This window comes from Strongylocentrotus purpuratus, unplaced genomic scaffold (genome assembly GCF_000002235.5).
Source record: "Strongylocentrotus purpuratus isolate Spur 01 unplaced genomic scaffold, Spur_5.0 spur5_scaffold_5, whole genome shotgun sequence".
In the NCBI taxonomy this organism is placed as follows: domain Eukaryota; kingdom Metazoa; phylum Echinodermata; class Echinoidea; order Camarodonta; family Strongylocentrotidae; genus Strongylocentrotus; species Strongylocentrotus purpuratus.
In genome coordinates, this window is record NW_022145611.1 from 6,246,503 (window position 1) to 6,270,347 (window position 23,845).

Below are 23,845 nucleotides of genomic sequence, written 5' to 3' on the forward strand. Positions count from 1 at the left end.
GAAATTTATTGATGATTTTTTTGCTCTACTGCAATCAGCGTTGAACAGGTGTCTGTCAGCTCCAATTGATGTTAAGCATCGAACTAAGGGTGAGATCTTGAAGTCACTCAGCACTCGCTTTAATCACAAGGATTTCACTCGATACGCAAAGGCTGCACGCACCCTTATACTTTATGAATTGCAAATTGGCAACTCCAAACACTGCGTTCAAATATTTATGAGCTGCTTTCATTTTACAGGTTCATCTTGTTTTACCATGACTTTTAGAGATGTTTTTATGAAACACAAGTTTCAGTCAAAACTCGCTATGGATTGGAAAGGCAAAAATATGAGCTCATCAAGAACAGTTATTGTTGAGGAAATAGGTATTGATTTTGAAATACATGCGTAAACTTGTAGATTTAAGGGTCTATTTGAATGGGAGCAGTCATTCCTATTTACAATTGCTTTAAAGCCTATCTGCACTAATTTGGCCAGGAGGGATTAGATCTCCCTGCGTGGTCACTGACAGGTGGTTACTGACGGTTGGTTACTGACAGGTGGTTATCTCATCAAATCAGCTCTCAATTAACATAAGAAAAAGGGGACCATAGGGGACCAACGGGTACCCCGTAGGCATTGTTTGCTATATATAGGGGGGCAAGTAGCTACAAGTAGTGCAGTCCTGCTTTAAATTAATTGGCCTCACTCCTACACCAGTCTGTTCTACACCAGTCTGTTCTAAACTTCTTTCAGATTTCGAAGGAGTGAAAGGAATACTGTACCCTTACTTGATTGTAGACTGATGTGTGTTGAGTAGATGGTTGGAATTGGGTGTGGGTCATTTTGACATGCTTTGGAATGTTTGATGATTGTATATTGTAGGCATCACAGATGACACTACTACCGGTATTATATTAAAAAAATATATTTGCTAGACATGTCTCGGGCTTGCAGTAATAAGGTGTTTCTTTTGTGATGGAGTGGAAGATATTATTCAGAATTATGATTTATCTAACCTCTTGGAAGTTGTCCTTGCCCAAAGAGACAATACGTTAACATAAACATGAATGTGTTATAAAATCAAATGTAAGCTTAACCATAGAAAAAATGTTGTTATCTGCATCTATTATAAAAGCAAATAATTTGCAACTAAAATGAATAACACAGTTTAAATATTTTGTGTTACTTGCACCTTCTGCTTTTAAAATGATCCATGAAAATTTGTAAAAGCACCCAGAGCAAAATTTGACCCATTTCAAGGACTGTGCTCTTTTCTTTTGTTATAGATTTAAAGCCGAAAATCTAATTTTCTTTTTAGTAGTAAAGTAATTCTGAAAACCGATATAAAATGATGCCTTTACACTTATGCTTATAATAATGTCACCCTAGAGTATGATAATTTATAGGATATGAGATGGATGTTTGCTTTGTCAAAAATGACCAATTATGAGAGAAAAGTAATAAAATCAAAGATGCCAGTCAAGCTTTATGTTCAGTTCTAAGGTTGTTGTCTTACAATTCAAAATACATAGAGTGATGTTGTCTAATGCTAAGTGATTAACAACATTCTTTTAATTTGAAAATATATTTTCTTTTAAATTCAGTTCAGTCTTTATTTTGTCCAATTTACCTTGCAATGCTGAATTAAAATAAATAAATTACAAAACAGAATGCATATTTTTTTTGATGTAGAGACCACATTGGCAAATTGGTAAAATTGTCACTTTGGCATCACTCAGCGTTGACTATCAATTAATACAAACTTTGTACCCCAATGCTAAGCATGTAACAGGCCAGAAAAAAATTCTCTGGTGATTACTTTAAAAAATGAAGACTGATATAGCCTCTATAATACAATGCACTTCAAAAGAGGGTGCCTTGATTTTCAAAAGTCACTAATTTGTAAGACTGCTCATGACCTTGGTTGATAACATTGAATATATGTCTATATTTCAGTATACAAAGATGTGACCAAACCTGACTGGCAGGGACACAACGAAGCCAACCTCTACCCCCAGGATAGGGGCCGAGAACAGGACAAGCAACAGCCTCAGTTTGTCACTCCCAAGGCTAGATATCCACTTCATAATGTAGCTCAGGTAAGTTTCTTACATAATTTTTCCAAACATTTCTCGGACTACACTGCAATGTGGTTGTACCTTGAATTGTCATCACATGATTATTTATTTATATTCCCTAATTATTTCAATATTTGATTTTGATCATGGGAGCTATTTATCATATTCTAAATTTTTTATACTTAGTTATATAAACTCAATCATTTTCTTTCTTTATGCATCTCCCAGTAATTTAAATGTTTGCTGAGTAGATAATAACCTCTATTTTGGTCCAATTTGTTTTCCTAGACATTCCCCCAACCCTGTATGTATGACCGTTTAAAATCATACATTTTTCAATCTTTTTGATATTTTAAAATCATCAGCCAGGGTAATGATATGGTAGTATGGATACTGATGAGGCTACCCTGGATAAAACAAGACATATTATTATTATTGTTTTTATTATTATCATTAGGCCACTATAAAGCACACCAGCAGTGGAGATACCCTATCGACCAACACCAGTGACGAGAAGTGGTACGATGCCGGAGACGATGCTAACGGTTACCATGACAACGGTGTGCCCGTCTCCAAGGATGTCCCCGAGGGCATGTACCGCACCAACCCCGCGACCACGCCCTCCACCGTACCCCTATCACAGCAGGGGATCAAGGAGGAGAATTTGAGTAACTATGCAATGGCTGAGCGCTACAGCCCCACAGAGCAGCTCTACCAGGTAAGGAAGGGGGGCCACATTGATAGGGCCCCATGATCAGGGGCCCTTTTCACAAAACTTGTCATCAGGCTACTGAAATCCTTGCTTTTGATTGGTTATCAGCATATTTGTCATTGAAAAAAGGCTTTGTGAAACGGATCCCGGTGCTCTGCCTTTGCTCCTGCAATAGTTGCTTTATGCCTTCTGTTGACTTCAGTCTGTTCTTTAAACACTTAAAATCTAGTCAAATAGTACTCAAACATTTGTTCCTGCAACAGTTGCTCTAGGCTTCTTTCCGTCAAGGATATTTGATAAGGGTTGCAGCTGGATTTTCAAGATAATTATATCTTGGCCTTTTTCAGGCTAATTGATAAAAGGACTACCAATATCCCAGAATCACATGGTAAATTCAGTTTCCTTATTGATAAACTGTTTGCACTTTGCATTTTGGGGCTTTTCTCAAACCAGATATTGATTGAAATGTCTTTAATTCCTCCTCCAGTCACGAAGCAGAGAGGGTATAGACATGGAGCAACCCAGGCTTCAGCGCCCCAACCACCTCGCAGGCATCGTTCCACACCACCATGCCACGCCTAGCAACATCAGTGACCACTCCACCCATTCCACCCTCTCCGGAGGCTCGGGTACAGGGGCATCGAGGGACTACGGGAGCCTGAGGGCCAGCAGCAGACAGTCCCCCGCCCGTAGCCCCATGCCGGGGAGGTCCGCACAGAGCCCCGAGACGGTCAGGAAGAGGGCACAGAGTCCCAGGCGGGCGGGGGCAGGGGCGTCAGGTGACTTTGCCAGTTTGCACAGGAGGGGCGGGGCTCCATCTGCATCTTCCAGTAGTAGTATGAGCGAGTCCAGCACAAGCCCTAAGATGGCCAGAAGGTATGTTTTACGCTTTTGTGTTTGCATTAAAGCCCCACTGCACTACTTATAGCTACTTGCGCCCTCTATACAGCCAACAATGCCTAAGCGTTACCCGTTGATCCCCCATGATGCCCTTTTTTTTTGTTAATTGAGAGCTGATTTGATGAGATAAACACCTGCCAGTGACCTTGCAGGGAGGTCTAATCCGTCCATGCCAAACTAGTGCAGGGGGCCTTTAAATCTGAAGAAGGTTGATGAATTACTGATTATATTTATGTAAATTGGAGATGTCAGAGATTGATGAAAGACACTACATAAGCCACAAGCAAGTATTGGTTTAAGGGGAGTTATCTTTTGTTCATATCGATATGTTAGATGGTAGAATTGCATTTGTCAATGTCCCTGCTGAGAATTCATACCACTTAAATTTTTTTTTCTCTCTAGTTTTCATGATTATTGTAAAACTATTTGTGGAGTTTCCTGAGTTTGTTTACTTTTTCATCAACACAGCGGGAAGTCAATAGTCCTTTGTAAGGATACTCCTTGCTGTGGAAATGATAACCTGAAAAAGAGAATATTGTTAGAATTGTCATAAACTCACTCTTATCTGCAGGCAGTTCAAACTTATTACAGTAAAACCTGTCTATAAGGACCACCGAAGAGAGACAAAAAATGTGGTCTTTGTAGACAGGTGATCTTTCTATACATGTGGTCACTAAAGCAGGTTTGACTGTAATATTTTTGTTATATTTTACCTTATTCAACATTCAGAAGACCGCTAGATGGCCACAAGTCATCCAACGAGTCCCTCGCTGCCCGGTCACGGGTCAACTCGGCCACCACGCCCACCATCAGGAGCGGCGCGACCACGCCCCTCAAGGCGGCCCACACCAACAATCGGGTCCAGGACGACCTGCGGAAGCTCCTGGCCCCCGAGTCGTACAACGCTGCACTGGAGAGGGAGAAGAAGGAGGTAGGGAACAAAGCCAACGCTGGTTCATGATGTGGGTTTAGAGGGGCACTGATGTAGTATCCATAGCTGACTGAGAGATATAGTTGTGCCATCCGTACGCGCTTGTTTGTAGGCCAGTCCATGGAGCTCTGGGCCCTGTTTCATAAAACTTTATATCAATAACAAGTTACAAGCTACTGTTATAAGCTACTGAAATCAAGACATCTGATTGGCTGAGAGCAAATTTAACATAGAAATTAAGCATTTGTTATAGATAAAGTTTTATGACACGGGGCCCCTGAATAGTTCTCTCTGCGGTCTACTTGAAATTAATGAACAATACACAGGCACAAATTCACTGATACAAATTACTTACAGATAATTTTTTGTGATGCAACTATGTCTCTCAAGTCGCTATGGTAGTATCTGTCTTTTGTCTGTTACATGTCTGTTACAACACCTGTTTGTTGTGATGTAGTCTAGAATTTTTTTGGCCAGCAAATACCAAAAGTGATATTCCTTATTTTCTAATTCCATGTTTTGTAACTCTCTACTGTAAATTGATTCTTTAAAAATAGGATTTGATATAAAATTGAAAATAGTTTGAATGTATATAATGGTTGCCTTTTAAAAAAAGGATTCATGAATTATGAATAAATCAAATGTGTGTGGTAGGATCAATGAAATGTTGTTAATGTGGAACTGTAGATATGTTTAATGTAATTTGGTGGATAACATAACAAGCAAGTCTTCCAAGGGTAGTATTGCAATACAGTATACTTCAAATGTTATTTGTCATACTAATACAATTTATAATATACACATATAACAATATCCCCCTTAAAGGAGGCTTCCAATGGTAATCATCTGCATTGAAGTTTGGCAGTCATTAATTATTAATTGAAAGTATTTGAGTTAGATTTGTTTGATTGTACAAAAACTGCATATGAATTATCTAGTTCCCATTAATGAAGCAAATTTTTGTGAAGTGGGTATTACATTTCTGGTACTAATTCTATGCAATGGGCTCTTTTTGAAGGACAAAAAAAAATCTACTTTATCAGGTGGTCATCTTTGGTTTGATTGCAAAAATATGAACTTAACTAAATTTGTAGGATATCATAATTCAAGTGAAACCTAGCTAGTTAACGTGAGAGGAGGGGAGTTTTGTACCACTTCATATATGATGATAATAGTCATGCTTTAAAGTAATTTATGAGTATGACATATATATATATTGAACACTATGTGTATTTTCTTTCACTATCTCCCTATGTGTGTGCAATGTAATCTTGTATATATAATTTTGATGTTTGTGACCATGTTAAGGCCTTTATACTGAAAATTTGAAAACGATTGTATTATGTATTAGGGGAATGTGTACTTGATAAATATGTTGGTGTAAAATAATAATGCTTGCAATATGGGAATTATGACTTTAATCTATAGTTATGACACAATGGTAATTTATGCTTAAAATTTCTTTGATAGATAATTTATAGTACAAAATAACTAATGAATTAGTCCTCAATTATAACAGGAGGTCGTTAAATAGTTTTCTAATGTTTTAGTGGTAGTATCGTGGCTGCCTTGTACATTTGTAGATAATTTTGTACCTAATGTTTTATATAGCCTAACTGAGAGAGAAGACTCTTTTTCTAATTTTCTGGTATATGTTTCTGTTTTGCTTTTCTCTTTATCCCTTCACACCTTCAAACACATTCCTTTTTACCCCGATTCCTAACCCTTGATCTAATACCACTCTTAAAATCCTTGTCAATACCCCCCTATTTGCTCACTAACATCCCTACTAATTTATTTACTCTGCACATTATATATTATGAATCACTATCCCATAATATCCTTTGACACACATATATATTTATCTTGAATGTTGACATTGTGGTAATAATAATTTCTCATCAAACATTCCATTATCTGTCTTGTTTGTTTTCATTGTATTGTCAATGTGCATTGTGATGTCATGTCATTTCCAAATGTATACATTTGAATCAACTGTATATATATATGTACTTACATATATTTTCATGCTATCTCATTCCAATAAAAAAACCAAAAAAATCACCTGTAAAATGTTGACCTTTGGTTGTTTGCCTGTTTGTAATCATACAATTCATGTGTAATGCCATTCAACATTTCATGATTCATTTTAATCATCAACTCATTTTACGATACCGTATTTGTATCTTTGCTCATTCCTGTATTACATCACTAAACGGAATGAATTCATTGATACTACTCTTGCCACATGTATAATACTAACATTAAACATGAATGCCCTTGCATGTATACCCATCTAACATTTCATCGTTTATATCTGGACAACAATAATAACATATCTTCCATCTATATACTACTACAAAAACGATATTTCGTGAACTATATCTCCTCTAAAAACCTGTCCAATCATACATCGATTGGCATTCGTTGATTTTTTTTCTTCCCTTTTGTCAAAACAACTTCAATTTACTCTCGACATAATGACATGCCACTTACATGAAACACTTGTTCAAAAAATAAACGACTACATAATATAATTCACACAGAGAATGAACGGAGACGGCCGACACACATCTTCCATTACCATTAACGTGGCCGGCAACCCCCAGATCATCTCAAACGGCCACCATGATGGCCCCGCCCAAGCCCACCCCTCCTCCTCCGCCTTCCACAGTCCTCTCCCATCCCCCACCTCCTCCACCCCTGCCGTTACCATGGTAACCATTCCAGGCTCCTTCCAAGAGGCAGGTTCCGAGGAGGAACACATCGTGGCTACTTCTTCTACTACTAATCGAACTCCGCACTTCCAAATCTGCATCTCACGTGTGCCTAATACGGGGGTAAATATCTCTCTCAAAGTACGTTGTCATGGTAACAGGTTACGGTGCGTTTCGGGTTGCATATATACAAGGGGAGCACATATGGGATTCACCTTTGAGTTTAGGAGTTAGAAATTTATCCTTATGTAATAAGACTGTTTTAAATAGATTAATTCCATCTAAAATATCTTTCTCTTGAAATATATTGTCATATTAACAGGTCACGGTGCATTTGGGGTTGGCATATATACCAGGGGGAGCACATATGGGATTCGCCTTTGAGTTTCAAGTTGATTTTTGTTGTTGCTGTAACAGGGCTGTTTATAACAAATCAAATCCATCTAAAAATAAAGGGATAAATATCTTTCTTGAAATATGTTGTCACCGTACTGAGTCACAGTGCACACAGGGTTCGCATTTGTGTTATTGGAGGACTTCGGGAAACTGTTTTAGAAGAGCACTTTGGGATTTGCAGTATTAGATAATTGTAGTAAATAAATTCATATCTTTTTGTCCATATGTGGGTTTATTCTTGCTGCACTCTTAATCTGTAATGCATAAACAAATGTGTTTTACATGGGAGTGGGAAAATAAATCACCATTAAGGAGAGGAGAAGTGATGCAAAAGGAATTTAAAAAACCCTAATTGCCGGATCAGCTACTGATGTTTGTTAGGTGATGTAAAATAATCATATAATAACAATTTGTATGATGCAATGGGAATTCTATAGATAAGAACAAAATCATATCACTTTACATTGTGCACACTTTGTAATAATTGGGAAGATTTTTTTTGGGGGGCGGGGCGGGGGAGGGGGGGGGGGTCATAATTGCAAAGGTTCTTGCTGGAATTGCTTTCTACACTGCTCTGCATGGGTTTTCTTGTCTATTAAAGTGGGTAGATTATTGAATGCTTTTAAGATGTAGGATTCAGAGATAAACTGGCCTGTCTTTAGAATTTAGCATTAATGGGCTTCTGAGGTGCTTTTAATTTGCATATACATGTACATGATTTTAGATGTCAGATGAGATTTAAGTCGGTTCATAAAGGAGTAGAAGTTGTTGCTAGGTATGTACTCTTGGTGCTTTTGAAATCTACATTTGGCTGTTTTCGTTTGAGTGGCATGATGTCGTAAACCCAAGATATTCATGTTAGTAGAAAAAAATGTAGGCTGTAGTGTTTAACTTGTACAGTTAACAACTAAATTATTCATACCCTTACCGAGATTTGTTATTTTTTAAGTATGTGAAAAATTGATTTATCCCAATATATGTTTCTTAAGAATGTGACAATTAAAGCTTACATCTTAAAATTATTCAACAAATGTACTAATTAAACCAATCAACCTTTCAATCTTGAGTCGCAAAAAAATAAAATAAAGAAACCCATCAAATTTACTAGGTGTTGGTATAATCAAGGTGTTAACTGTATGAAATATATTGGGTTATTACCTTATCTGGCAATACTAATAAAGCACTTTGGGGATTTGGTATTCTTGTAAGATTATTAATCATTTCTATTGTGCTAATATTTACTGTATAGATGTAATCATTTCATTTTGTATAATCTCTTCTAAAAATTATATAAAGAAAGTACAAACCTCTGATATGTCAGAAAATTTAGGTTTATGATTTAAAGAAGTAGAAAGAGTAGAAACTATAAGAAGGAAATGTGAAATTGGTTGCAGTTTCTTGTAAACTGACTAGTTTTTACTTTATTGAAATCTTTAGATGAACATTCCTGGGTGGAAATAAATGTATGTATATCAAGTCACTCACTCTCTCTTTCTCTCTCACCTACTCTCGCTGTAGAATGCTCAACCGATTACGACCCCCATGCTGAACTCGCAGCCCCCTCCCTTGAACCGGACCGTCTCGGAGGAGAGCCTGCCCAACCATGTGAGCGGTACGTACCCCCGGCAGAGGAAGCAGTCCCAGCCGACGCCCAGGTCAGAGTTCATCCTCACCAGTACGCAGTCCGGAGCCATGCCCAGCCAGATGCAAGCTGAGAAGACCATGTTGCATGGTAAGGGATTGGTTGGAAGATGATGGTTTGAAAAGAGTTGCATTTTGGATTTAGTTCCTTCCCTCATCTCATTTATTCATTCCCCCCCCCCCCTCTATCTCTCTCTCTCTCTCTCTCTCTCTTTCTCTCTTTCTCTTGCTCTCGCTCTCTTGCTCTCTCTCTCTCTCTCTGTTTTTGTCTCTGTCCTTGGTTTTTCATTTTGTGTTTCTGTCTGACTGCCTCTCTGTCTCTTTGTTTCTCTCCTCTCTCTCTCTCTCTCTCTCTCTGAGTACTATTTACTCCACCTCCTCTATTTGACGCTCACAGTCTATCTGCTGCCCTCTCTTGTCCCTCTCTTATCTCTTGTTCCCCCTCCCAATACCATGCCCCTTTCTTTCCCGTCTGTTCATTATAACCATATCTATCTATTATTGTCCTGTCCTTTATACTGAATTATTCTCATCTGTGCAATATTGTGCACCTTCGTACAGATCAAGTTACCCCTGAATCATTGCATTCAAATATACCCCTTAGGGTGAAGTTATAGCTCTGTGTATGTGTACGATAGGCATTAATCTTCATTTGCCACACTCGACCCAGGTGAGGTAAATGGGTACCTGGCAGGAATTAATTCCTTGAAATGCTGGAGCGCTGTAATGGCTGTTAGGCTTAAGCTGGGGTAATAATTAGTGCGCCTCGAAATAGAATTTCTAGATAGACAGCGCTAAAGAAATACCTATGATTATTATTAATTATTACGATGCCTAGGATTTTTTTTTAAAAACCCATGAACACAAAGAGAGGTCACTTCTGTGATAAGGTTCAAACTAGCAGCTTGATACTGCTCTAATGGTTACCAAGATACAATGAGCTATTCTTAGGGTGTGGAATGAAATATTCATGCTTCATTAGGCCAGCTGTTTTAAATGTAAATTCATTTGTTGTTGTTCCCGTTGCATGTAACTTTGGCTGTGCTTAATGTTGTCATTATTTGTGCATAAATGCATGATCAAGACTTACTGCTAAATGTTTATATACAAGTGTTATAATCATGGTGTATACATGTACCTAGTATTGTCTTATACAGTTGTTGTCTCATGCGATGCATTAAGAAAAGAAATAATACAGCATTTGTAATTGTTGATAGAACTGGAATCGAAGCAGAAATGTGAAGGGAGGCTCTAATAATGAACTTGAAGATCAGAAATGGTGGAAACAAAAATATTGACAAATTCAGAATGAAAATTGAATTAAATGTACCAACCATTTAAATATATCAACCATTTAAATGTATATACATCTGTCTACCAAGTATACTTGCACTTGTTTTTGTATCTTGTAAAGCTCTACACATATTGACGTGCTTGACTGCAATGTTCAGTGTGATTATCAGTTGAATGTCAAATGTAATAAACAAGAATAATTTTGCAGTCAAATTGTCATCAAGCATTTAATGTAAATACATCTGAGGAATGTTTCACAAAGACTAAGATCAACTTTGAGTGGGACTTAACTATGGCAGGCCGTTCATGCCACTGTTTGCTCCCACCATTATGATCTTTGGATAATATTTATTCCTTCAATAATGAATTATCAAAAAATGTAAATTCAGTAGATTTGTGGCCGTGATTTGTACGTCCCTTGAGTGACCAATGCCAGTAAATGGTGAGAGCAAACAGTGACATGAGCAGCCTGTCATAGTGAAGTCGAACTTAAATTTGATCTTAGTCTTTGTGAAACACTCCCCAGGTCCCAGCTTCTCACGACCGGTTAAATGCAATAAGTTCTTGTAGCTTACATCCATTATGGTAACTTGGTATTGATAGCCATATTCATGAATGTAACTGAAATACTTTATGGTCAAATCGCTAAGAGACGTTCTGATGTTGCTTCATCCCATATCACTCCTTTGACCTCTGACCTTTGACCTTCGTAGGAGATGGCAGACAGACAGGTCTATCGGCCAGTTCAGACGACCTGACCTCCGAGGTGTTTCCCCTCCCAGACACGAACAACTCCGGCCTCGATTGGGACAATCTGGTGAAAGCCGCCAAGGAATATCATGGTACACAATTTCATTTTGTGCAACCATCATTATAGAAGCCTGCATCATGATCATCTCTTGTTTTTGCTTGGTTTTCATTTGTTGTTTTATCATGAACCCCACCATCCCAATTATCGCTTTCACCAAAAAGTGTGTTTCCTTTTAAAACCTGTGTCTAAAATCATCATTCATGTATTCCTGCTTGCTTTCTTTTTTTTTTCATTTACTAAAGGAGATCCTCTATGTATTCCAACACAACTAGTTTAGTTGAATTCATAGTTTATTATCTCCATGGAGATTCTGTTTGCAGCCCAAATAATTGCTCATTATCAAATGCAATATTGATCGTGCAATAATAGCTTCCTGCAACTGAGTGAAGCTCTCTTTCAAATGCCTGAATAATACTGTAATAGCAAAATACCACAAGATGAGAAACAGAGAAGGACCATTAATTGCACCTAAATTGCTTGCTTGCCTCGCTTTTCTGCAGATCTTAATGCCAAAGCTCCTATATTATTTTTATGCTGAGCATTACAGGATTCCCAGCATATTCTTTAAAGTAGAATTCGTGTTTTTACGTTCATTCCCCCCCTTTTTTTTTTGGTGTGTGTTTTATATTCATTTCATATTCATTCTTTAGACCCAAGTTGTTCTGAATTGGTTGTATATTAATCATTTTAACCTTTCCATCCACATACATTTATCTTATTTATTAATATAGTTTGTCTTCGCATGTTGGCATCTTCACATATACATACTTTATCTTTTAGTTTCGATTTTCCTTGAATTTTCTTATTCATTGTACATTTTTATTTTTTTCAGGTTAGGCGGTGTTTGGTTCCTAATATATCTTTTTTTTTTTTTATTCAGTCCTTACAAGAAATTTATTTCTTGTTCTCAATATGATGGACCATAACATGTACATGAGAGTGTTCAAATAATTCTTTCCTTTATTGCGTATTTTACATTTCATCGCTTGTTTTTCAAATGCATGCTTTCCTTCTTAACTTCTTAACTTCATTCTGCCTGCATCCCCAAGCATTGTAGCTGAAGAACTATTATATATTCATTTCATTCATGTTTACAATCTGCAGGTATTTTGTTTATGCATTTGTAAAATCAACATTGTCATTCCCATGTATTACCCATGGGCAATTCCACGGTAACGGAAGGACACTCAGACAAGATTTTTGAACTTCAGGTTCATACTAAAAGAACTGTTTTATTAGTATAAGATGTGAAACAGTACAGATATAATACCTATATAAGTGCCTTTAATTCTCCCCAAAAAAATTGTCATTATAGTTAAGTAGTTTAAGAATGTGCATATTAATTATCTCGGTAACGGAAGGACATAAAAATGGACATGGTTTTTCCAGTTAATTAGTGTTTATCCAAACTTTGTGAAGTTGATGAAGCTTTCCACTTGACTGAAACACATTTTGTTCCCCATAGTTTAATACATACTAATAAAACATTTCTTTTAGTATGAACCTGAAGTTCAAAAATCTTGTCTGAGTGTCCTTCCGTTACCGTGGAATTGCCCCCATGCCTTTCATCAATAATTATCATTTGGTGATGAAATATTCAATTAACCTTTAGCAATTTTTTTACTTCAGAGATATCTGTATTCTCAATCTTTAACAATGTTTGTAATTAGTTAGATAAGGACTTCTCATGGCATATGTGAAATGAAGCTGTTGGATTTTGTACATATACATATTTATGATATTTGCATCTTTATTGTTCAAAATTTTACATGTTGCATGATAATATTTATGGAATAACATGTGCAATGCCAGAACAAACATTGCATAGTTGTATCCTAACTGCAAAAATGGAATGTCTTAAGTGGGAAAGACTTATGTGGGAAATGTCTTATGTGGGAAAGACTTTAGTGGGAAGATTTATATCCACATGCTAGAGCAGTGACCAGTAGTCTTTGATATTTAGATTTATGTGAAATATGATTCCATTTTGGGAAATGCTGTATGTTTTTTGTCATGGAGAAAGTATTCAAAATGTGTGTAAATAAATCTGTTTGTGTTTTTGCACTGACTGCATTGGGTTCTATACAGTTTTCATAATCACGTACGAAAAGGAGGCACCAAACGGGGCATGGGCGAATCGTGTCATACATGTAGATATGTGGTGGCTGCACATTTGCATCCGATTATGAGAAAAGGGGAGAATGTATGCTGTGCAACCTTTCTCTGTTGTTTCTATTTATATATATATGCCAGTGTATACTAACGCATGTTCCACTTGTTTGTCCCCCTTTTCACCCCTCACGTCTAAACACACAGTGCCTGGTGAGTATGATTCAATGTAGCTGTAACAGCAGCTGTTCATACGTGTAAAATTAGTTTGATGTGCCTTGCGTGTTGTTCTCACTCTATCTCCTTGGCGATTTCTTTTCATTCTTGTCTTTATGTGATGGCATTTCCTATTCCACCACCTCATTTTTCAAACATATGTAGTTTGTCTCTCGTATTGGTTATTTCCAATGTATAATCACAATTTTACATCCTGTTTCTCTATGTGAGCAATCAATTAAATTCTTCAAGGGGAAGGGGAGAGGGGGGTACACTCTTAATAAAATGGTGGTTCTTTAACTTCTTTTGTGATAAATTTATATATCAATAAACCTAAATGAATAATGAACCTTCTGGTTTTTGAAAGATTTTCATCAAAAGAAAGGAAATTTAAAACAATTCTTCAACCTGCAGGATCACCCTCTTTTTGTAGATATAACCATTCAAGAATTTGTCGAAACTTTTGGATATTGCAAACATCCTTTGCTAACAGTGTTTGTATGTACACACACCATATATGGGTTTCTGTGTGGGTCTATGGCTGTCAGATCTTTTAAAATAGTGCTTTCTTTTCTTTGCAATGTGTGGTGTGTATTCAATGTAAAGTTATGTTGGCTATCATGGTGAAGTAGTAATGGTTGTCATGTTTTTCTGCTTTCTAGCTAGACTTCCTATTTCTATTTCTTAATTTTCCCTTTCTGTTAGAGAATCACTTTTAGCGTAGATGTATCATACATGTATATGTGGCTTTTGCTCTGTATCTGTCATGCAATCAATTTTAAATCGCTGCCTTTGTCAATTTTGTGCATTTTCTTGATCTAAACCTTTTTTTTCCATTTTGCATTTTTTATTTGATATCTACTTCTTCTTTAAAAATTGAAAGAAAAGATGCAACGGTTCACACTTTTGACTGCTCTTTAAGTTCCATAAAATATAAACACTTCTTCGATCATACTGTTGCCTGTACTATTCATTTGAAAATGAAATTGGTTTGAAAATGAAATTGGTTAGAAAAAATCATATTGTTCTGTGCCTTGCTGAAGCCTGTTATCAGGTCTAGTGGTCAAGCTTTTCAAATCTCCAGAAATGTTTTAACACACTGCTTTAAACAATTTTAATAGACAATGTACATACAAAATGTGTTATGAAGATGTACAGTTCAAAATTGTTTTATGTATTTTTCTAAAAATTTACTAAGGTATATTTCTAAAAATGTACTACGGTATGTATCTTTCTGAAAGTGTACTATGTATATTTCTAAGAATGTACTACAGTATGTATATTTCTAAGAATGTACTACAGTATGTATATTTCTAAAAATGTACTTTGTATATTGCTAAAAATGTACTATGTATATTTCTAAAAATGTACTATGTATATTGCTAAAAATGTACTATGTATATTTCTAAAAATGTACTATGTATATTGCTAAAAATGTACTATGTATATTTCTAGAAATGTACTATGTATATTTCTATAAATGTACTATGTATATTTCTAAAAATGTACTACAGTGTATGTATATTTCTATAAATGTACTATGTATATTTATAGAAATGTACTATGTATATTTCTATAAATGTTCTATGTATATTTTTATAATGTACTATGTATATTTCTAGAAATGTGTATCTTCTGGCCATGCACCATTAGAGTCACACTGCTGGACTCATGAGGATACAGTTAGACAGTTCCTACATGGGCATGAATTTCTTGATAGACCTATCATTTTTATGTATAAAACTTACGCATGCAGAATTTGTGGTGAGATTTTCTATAAAGAGGTGATATTACTACCTGTCATAGATTGTGAGTAAATTTGGAGTGCCTCAAGCTATCGTTATCTTCATCTTCATCTGTTTTTCAACCCTTTACCAACGTGTATTTAGCCAGTGAATCATTTATTATGAGAACCTCTCCTATTTAGCTGGCCATGAGTCACCCAGTGAAAATGAGAAAAAAACAGAAAAACAGAATGAAGGGAAAAGATGAATGTAAGCAGTGACGTGTTGTCACAAGGTACTTTGTCAGGGAAATTATTAAGTTATTGGAATGTCCCTTGAATAATAAAAAAACAGAAAGGGGTAAAAGAAAAAACCCAGGAAAGCACCCCCCCCCCCCCCTCCCCTTAAAAAGGGTGCATGGGTGTCGAGCAATTAGATTACATATTGGCTTCATTTCGACATTGACTTCATTTTGACATTGACAGGTCTGTAGCATTTTCTCTCTGTTTGTAATGCTCATATTGGATTGGAAACATATCCTATCTTTATTTAATGTTCTACAAGTCCATTATTTTAGTCACAGATTTGGTTCAACACTCAAAATACTGTGATTACTATAAACTCTGTTGTCATCATACTCGTTCTCCAGTATACATGTACAAAATCAAAATTATTGGGGAAAAAGTTATCCACACTATGCAGGTCTGCTAAATGTCTTTAAAATTGAAAAGGAAAAGAAAAGAAGAAAGAAGGAAGAAAGAGAGAAAGAAAAAAGAAGAAGTGAGAAAGAAAAAAAGAAGAAAAAAAAACACAGCCTACTAATTAAAATTTCAGACATTAGCACTACTACATGTAGTTTTCTGCACTTTATAATAAAACCCTGGTGTGTCTTAGCCGAACAACTGACAGGATACAAAACAAATGAATGAAAATTTCTCATGACAGCCATTACTTCGCCTACATTCCTACTCTTACAGTAGAACTAGTTTTCTAGGCTAACTTTATAGTCATACTCTTGCCCGGTCCTCTCCTACCACAAAATAAACACATTACTCCTCCAAGGTACTTCAATTAGCTTTATACAAATCTGATTTAATCTTGCAAGCCAGAGGAAAGGTTCCTCTATACCAAGGTCTCCCATTACTTGATAGAGTTGCTGAAAGCTAAGAATAAGGGCAGGTCTAACCTGATCAAAAAACTTTACAGGGGTGATAGTCATAAGGTATGTTTTCATCAGCTCGAGATTGCCAAATAGCCCGCTATTTCTGATTTGGGAAATAATCCCGAAGTTACAAATCGCATCTTCATCAACTCGGGACTCGACCTCGGAACTCTAAACCCGAGCTCGATATATTTTGCTCGGCATTCGCGCATAGTGCGAGTCTTCGGGATGGTGAAGACGCTCCGGATAAATAGAGGGATATTTTGCAAACTAGCCCAAGATATCTTGGGATGATTATCTCGACAAAATATCCTGCTAATTGTAACTTCGGGCTGATGAAGACGAAAATTAACGGGATAATTTGCGATCGGGAAAGTTCAAATAGCGGGATATTTGGCAATCTTGAGCTGATTAAGACAGGCCTATAGTGGGCAGTTGTGCAGGGGTGATAACTTGAAATGATTATGTTTTTTTATGGTGAGTTATGGACTGATTTGCAAGAAGGATTGGGGTACACTTATTGGTGGAATGCCCAGCCTAAATTTGTTAAACCCCATTTCATGAGTACCTCATTTAATTATATACAGAGTTCATGAAGATGTAACATGTAGTATTGGATTGGATGTGTTGTATGGACTACTGGCAAATGTTTTATACTCTATCCGTTACTTTTGGAAGGGATAGGATTGCTTCTTATACAAAATTCAACCTTCTTTGCATTTAACATTTTTTTGGAAGTGATGTAGATTTTCTTGTTTTGTGAAACCCAATTTGTCTCATGAACTAAAATTATTTTTGTAATATGTTCACTTAAAATTATTTGCAAGTAAACTTTTCTACTATCTTTTATTTTGGTAGTCTTGTTTTTCTCACCAGTTACTAAAATATGGACATGGTACCTGTCAAATTTTTATCCACAAAAGTGGATTGAATGCTTCCTCTAACTCAATCTCTTTTCTGTCGTTAAAATAAAAAATAAAAGAAGAAGAAGAAGGAAAACATAAAAACATGACACAAGCCAGATCCCTTTTCCTTGAAGTTTGTGACATCACAATCTGACATACACGACAAACCTTGAGAGCTATGTATGGATCATCACATGATCCGCCAGCCTTGTCGATTGTAGAACCTTGGTAGAAAGTATTCCTCTCCTTATGGATGCATCTATTTGATCTTTAAAGATCATACTGTTGATATTCAGGCATGCTTTCAATGTCAAACTGGGACGTGACGTTGTCTTTGAGTCATGCAAGAACAGTGGTTATGGGAAAAGAAACCACTCCACAAAGGATGTAAGATTTGATCAAGTATAGCTTTTTGTGGGAAATGTTGTAATAAATATTGTAATTGATGATTGTGGTGGCAACAAGGAATTTGGGGGAATAGCAATGATCAATCAATATATTTTCTTTTTGGGGGAGGGGGGGGGGGGGGCTTGAGAGATTCAGTATCTTGTAGGATCTACAGCTAATTTTATGATACATTTCACCCTAATTGTTAATACTTAGATTATCTTACTGTATTGCAGAAAAAAAGTATAATTCAAAACATTTTCCTATGTTAATTGTTTACAAAATGTGAATAGTATCAATCCTTTTTTGCCTTTTATTTAAGTGAGTTACACCTCTTTCAATATTCTCTAATCTCAAAGATATAATACTATTCAAAGTTCCATTAAGTTCCAATTTACAACACGTACTTGCATTTTCCTGCCTTTGAGTTTGATCAGATATGGGTAACTAAGATCAGTTTCAGTCGTGAAATTCCCTGAAGAGCAATTGTTTCTGACTGCTTTTGTTCAACTCCAGTCTTATTTATAGTATCTATGATAGCAAGAGGAAGAGAAAAAAAAATTGAAGCTGTGTGTTGATTCCAACAACAAACATTGCAAAGCTAGTGTGTGAGTTTCTTGCTGACTGTGTTCTCGGCGAACAAGCTAGTGGACATCCCCAGTGTTTTGTAACTCTTAAAAAAGCTGAAGACGCATGGTCACAAGACATGTCCTAAACAAAGATCTCTAAGGCGGGGCCTTCTTGCAATTTCATGAACATGGCAGATAGAGGATTGGTTGTAAAAAAAGGATATTAGTGGTGAAATCATGAGATGATGAGAAAAGGATACATGAATGGAGAGAAGGGGTGGATTTGACGCTACTACCCAGTGTTGTTAATTTCTGGGTAATCTGCATTATTTAAAGGTATTCACTTTTTTGAAACATTAACAAATTGCAGGAAAGGAGTATTGGGATACAATGAAGCACAAATATATGATTGTGAGAGTAATACGGTATTCCTTTAGCTTTAATATTGTCCTTTATTCAATTAAAAAAAAATTAAAAAATGAGAATTAATTTTCCTGTGTTTATATACTAACTACACAAACTTTCAAATATTATATTTTTTCACATTTTCACATAAGTTGATGAACTCATCATTTACACCCAAGACTATTTCAGATAAATACTTAAACGAAAAATATGATGTGAATCTCTCTCCCCCCCCCCCCCCCCCCTCTATTCCCCATGAAAAAACAGTGGCTCTTCAACCTGGATGATTGAATTTGACCTATGGAACGCTCGTCAGTTGAATCCCTACAGGACTGGCAACGGGATAGGAACCTATACTGCACCTTTGTATCGCATTTGACAATGAAACACAGAGGGCTGTTAGTTAAAGTGCAAGTCCCCGTGGCTCAAGATGGGAGGTCTAGACAAAGACCTGTCGCGAGGGGCACTTATCACGAGCTCACACCTCAACAAGGGGGAAGAGGGGCTAAACAATAATGACGGGATATTGGCTGTCGGTTAAACACCAGGATATGAGATTTGGGAGGTGCAACCTGTAGGCTATCGATTGCAAAACACCTTTGAGCTCTCTGTATGCCATCTGTGGTATTCAGTGTAGTGCATCAGAAAAGTGCTGTGTCATTTTTATGTAACAATCAAGCCTGTCTCAGCTCAGCACCTTGAGCACTCTGTATGTCATCTGTGGAGTTCTGTGTAGTGCATCAGAAAAGTGCTGTGTCATTTTTATGTAACAATCAAGCCTGTCTCAGCTCAGCACCTTGAGCACTGCGTATTTCATCTGTGGTGTTCTGTGTAGTGCATCAGAAAAGTGCTGTGTCATTTTTATGTAACAATCGAGCCTGTCTCAGCTCAGCACCTTGAGCACTGCATATGCCACCTGTGGTGTTCTGTGTAGTGCATCGGAAAAGTGCTATGTCATGTTGATGTAAACAATGAAGTTGCCTGTTTGTAAAGGTATAATTTCTTGTTTCATATGATCTGTGCCTTGTGCCCACTTGTAGGAATTTTGCTGGAGTGGATGTCGGTCTGGTCTTTGTATACAGGTTCAAAGCATGATGTATCATTGATATTGGGGGCTATTTCAGCAGCTGTAGGAGCAAAGTTGTCCGGAACACCTAAGCATTAAAGGGATTAGACCCTCCTGCATGGTCACCTACAGGTGGTTGGCTCATCAAATCGTCCCTATTTTCACGAAGTGACGGTAGTGAGGAAAATCGTAACGCAAAGTGAATGCAATTTTTATTCACTACCGTCACTTCGTGAAAACAGGGACGAAGTCAGCTCTCAATTAACATAAGAAAAAGAGGATCATGGGGACCAATGGTCACCGATTAGGCATTGTTTGCTATATAGAGGGCGCAAGTAGCTACAAGTAGTGCAGTGGGGCTTTTAGATTGCTGCTCAAATGCAATCAATGGATGTTGAATGAGCTTACGGAATGAATATAGCAGTTGAAAGAGGGGAGGGGGATTAGCATGCATAATCATTTGGTGGTGGTGGTGGGGGGGGGGGGGGTAGTGGTTGTCATGCATTTCAATTTAAATGATTTTATTTCTCATGCAAAACATAATACAATGAATAAGTATATTACACAAAATATACTATGAAACAACAAATATAATAGAAATAGCATGAGAAAAGAGGAACCAACTAGAAGTAGAGCTTGTTTAAGTATTAGTTCCTCAGATGCTGTTTTACAACATATCTTGAACAAAGTAATCTTTAAAAATCAATAAATTAAAATTAGAACTCAAATCCTCAAGAAGTCGAGGTAAAGGCCGACTATAATGAAGGAATGTTGACAGCTTGTTGAACACAATGGGGGATGGCACAGGGGAGGGGGCATTGGTAAGACCTGGGGGCCTTTAAAAAATGCCCCTCAAGATGAAACGGTTGACCATAATGAAGGGAAATAGACGGTAAGAGGACATCAGGAAGTGCGACTCAAGAAGGACCATTAATAGAGGTGTCTTCGATGTCCCACCTCTCTGTGTTTATATATATCTCCAAAACACTCCTATAGTATTATGGGCTGCGTGGCACAGTTTAATTAATTGAGGATGTCTTACTTAACAGTAGATTAAGTTAAAACAGTTCAACAGGTTTGTGACCTTTGAGTCATATCTTGTAGTCAAGATGTAAAGTGGAATGATTCATTTTGTGACCCCTTTTAAAACTTGTCTCCTATTAGTTGGTTGAAATATATCGGGTGTTTATTATGAACAATTTGGTAGCAGTAGGCTAGTCACTTTGCTTCAACACTCTTAATCAGATACAAATATAGTGAATTTATGTGAACAGACAACATTTTTATGTTGTTTTTTTATTTAGAAAATTTTCAAAATTTTCCAAAATTGATGCTCTATGGGGCTTTTGGATAAAGCAAAATCTCTTGGTTTATTTTTAATTTTTTAAATTCTGAAAAAAAGTATCAAACATTTAAACACAAATACACGCCATACAGTATAATAAACAAGTACATTGCCTAAGTTAAAAACATTTATCTACATGTATAATACTGAACTATCAAATCGGAAATCTACAGTCGATATGATATAACAGACCTGCCAACCAGTACGATTTAGTCGTATTTAGTACGATTTTTAGAAGCAAATACGACAGTACAATTTTCCTTAATAAAATACGTTTTTCAAAAAACAAAAAAAAATGTTTTTTTTTTTTTTTTTTTTTTTTTTTTTTTAATAATTTTTTAAAAATTATTATTTTGTGTGTGCGTCCGCCATTTTCAATGGCAAAATGTCCATTCTGTCCTGTAAAGTATCCTACAAGCATCTCACATCAGCAATTTGGGGATGTTTATTGGTTCATCGAACACACCAGTCGTGACGAAATAATGCATATTCAACCAATGATCAATAAAAAAAAATTCTTCCTGTGGGTAGAAACTGTAAGAGGCATTGATCCGCGTAACAATCCGTGTTTATTTTCAAGAATACAACTTTTGTCAGTAAAATACAACTTTTGACACTATAGAATACAGTTTTTGAACTCCAGAGGTTGGCAGGTCTGATATAACCATGTGATGTTTGTTTGTTTGGGGGAGGGGGGAAAAACTGCAAAAGTGTTGTTGATGAATATGAGGAATCAGAAACATGTGCTTCCATGTCATTCATGATTATTAACCAGTCATATTTTGTTTAGAAACTTTGTGCTCTGTGGAAATGAGATTAAGTTGACCATGATGGGTCCATTAGCACGTAATTAACATGTCACTGGCTTTGGACAGTGTCCATTAATTCAATGCTACTGGAGCTATTTAAAAGGAAAACCCAGAGCCAAGTGGGAAAGAAGTCGGTCGTAATTCAATCAGTAATAGCTTTGATGTCCTAATTTCAGAGGGCTCTGTTGCCCTGTTTCCACAACAGAACCCTGAACCCTCACTGTGGAGGCGATAGATAATTTGTGGTGGACTTGTAACTTGGCGCATCCTGTATCGAGATGTCGGGATGGTAGAGCTCCCTCGTCTGGGGTCAGATGGAGAGGTTTGTGCGAGGGGGGACGCATACCCTAGCTGCGTGGTGACTCACCCAGCGTGCACTTGTAACCACACGCGACGGTTAACGGGTGAATATCAGATCAGACAGCTCTGGCTTCGGTGTAGGATGCGGAGTTAACGAGGAGCGCAATCATCGAGGGACGCTCGGATGTGATCACCACCTTAGGACTCATATGTTTCCTCTCTCTCTTGGACCCATGCGTAAATGATTCGCCCTGTTGTGTGCGGCTGAATTGAGACAACGGCGAGGAGGGGGAGGAGGGGGAAAATAGAACTAAAGCAGGGGGATTTCGTCACCTGTCCTTGAACACTCTGGCTGGGACGTTGCGCCCGGTCTTGGCATATCGATGAGAGAGTGTGCGTGTACGTGCCCACATATCTGCTGGCCCTGGTGCGTGTATAGGACGTATGGCCAGCGGTCTGAGATGCAGACATTGGATGAGGAGAGATCTTCGGTGGGCTGTGGACAGGCCACCTATCACCACACCCAGGCGTTTGGCCGCTGGATTGGCAAGTGCAGCAACGCCACCATGAATTTCTTAATGGGATTATTCCAGCGCGGTTCCTACTACATTCCACACGATGAGGATTACTGCATCAGTCGAAAAAGTGAATATCTTTTTTACTTGTATATATCTGCTTGCTTTGGTTTGACGATGATAATTGGAATTAAGCCATGAGGAATTTTAGTTTGAGTAATCTATGCAACTTACTATGCATGGCAGAAATATGAAAAGGTAGATGACACAAGGAGGTCAAGTATGAACCAGCACAGGAAGCAGAACCGGGTAACGTAAACAAAACTCAAATTTGAGAAACATAAAGGATAATTTCAGAATATCTCTTAGAAATGAATGATTCAAGAACTATATGTATCCATTATCTGTATGAAAGTAATGATAGATACCATTTATAGTGAAATAATTCAGCGGTTAAGGTTATAATTCTAAAAGTCCTAATTCTGTATTGGACCAGGTTGTAACCATTTCATTCACTGTTTTTAATATGAATCTTTAGTAAAATTTGTGTTAGCTTGTCTTAAAAATCATTTTCTCTGGTGGCTATTGCTCCAAGAATATTTGGTATTGGTTAGGGTGTTATTGGGCCAAAGATTTTTTTGTAAGGTTAGGATTAGGTTTAGGGTTAGGTGTAATGTAGGGTTCAGGGTTGAAGCGTTGAATTTGGTCAGTGTAGGATATTGTCTGCAGGGGAATCGTCGCAGGAGTATATGTCATACAACTAGCAGATCAACTTGTACATTATGATCCTGGGGGTGTCGCTAGAAACCTGTCTGAAACATGTCTAGAAAAAAGGTCTCTATCAAAGTGTAATGTAAATATTGAAGCAATTA

The 23,845-nt window shown here is 37.0% G+C and overlaps 2 protein-coding genes across 8 annotated transcripts in view; both read left to right on the forward strand.

Moving 5' to 3' along the window:
• Positions 1–7,569, forward strand: part of LOC580086 (signal-induced proliferation-associated 1-like protein 1) — a 46,830-nt gene extending 39,261 nt beyond the window's left edge. For 2 of the 3 annotated variants that reach the window (XM_030999419.1, XM_030999420.1), the window contains 5 exons: positions 1,939–2,081; positions 2,518–2,778; positions 3,260–3,648; positions 4,402–4,603; positions 7,150–7,569. In XM_030999419.1, coding sequence (XP_030855279.1) covers positions 1,939–2,081; positions 2,518–2,778; positions 3,260–3,648; positions 4,402–4,603; positions 7,150–7,554 — 1,400 coding nt within the window. In that variant the 3' untranslated portion in view covers positions 7,555–7,569. Of the gene's footprint in view, positions 1–1,938; positions 2,082–2,517; positions 2,779–3,259; positions 3,649–4,401; positions 6,512–7,149 lie in introns of those variants that run through there. The other variant, XM_030999421.1, reaches the window with a different exon arrangement.
• Positions 7,570–9,227: 1,658 nt separating this feature from the next.
• The window catches only part of LOC105441572 (signal-induced proliferation-associated 1-like protein 1), a 40,318-nt gene continuing 25,700 nt past the window's right edge, over positions 9,228–23,845 (forward strand). For 2 of the 5 annotated variants that reach the window (XR_004066649.1, XM_011672797.2), the window contains exons 1-3: positions 9,228–9,448; positions 11,364–11,492; positions 13,778–13,783. Coding sequence is in view for 4 of the 5 variants with exons in the window: in XM_011672797.2 (XP_011671099.1) it covers positions 9,259–9,448; positions 11,364–11,492; positions 13,778–13,783 (325 nt within the window). In the remaining variant the exon portion in view is untranslated. Of the gene's footprint in view, positions 9,449–11,363; positions 11,493–13,777; positions 13,784–22,068; positions 23,104–23,845 lie in introns of those variants that run through there. The other 3 variants (XM_011672798.2, XM_011672800.2, XM_011672799.2) reach the window with 3 other exon arrangements.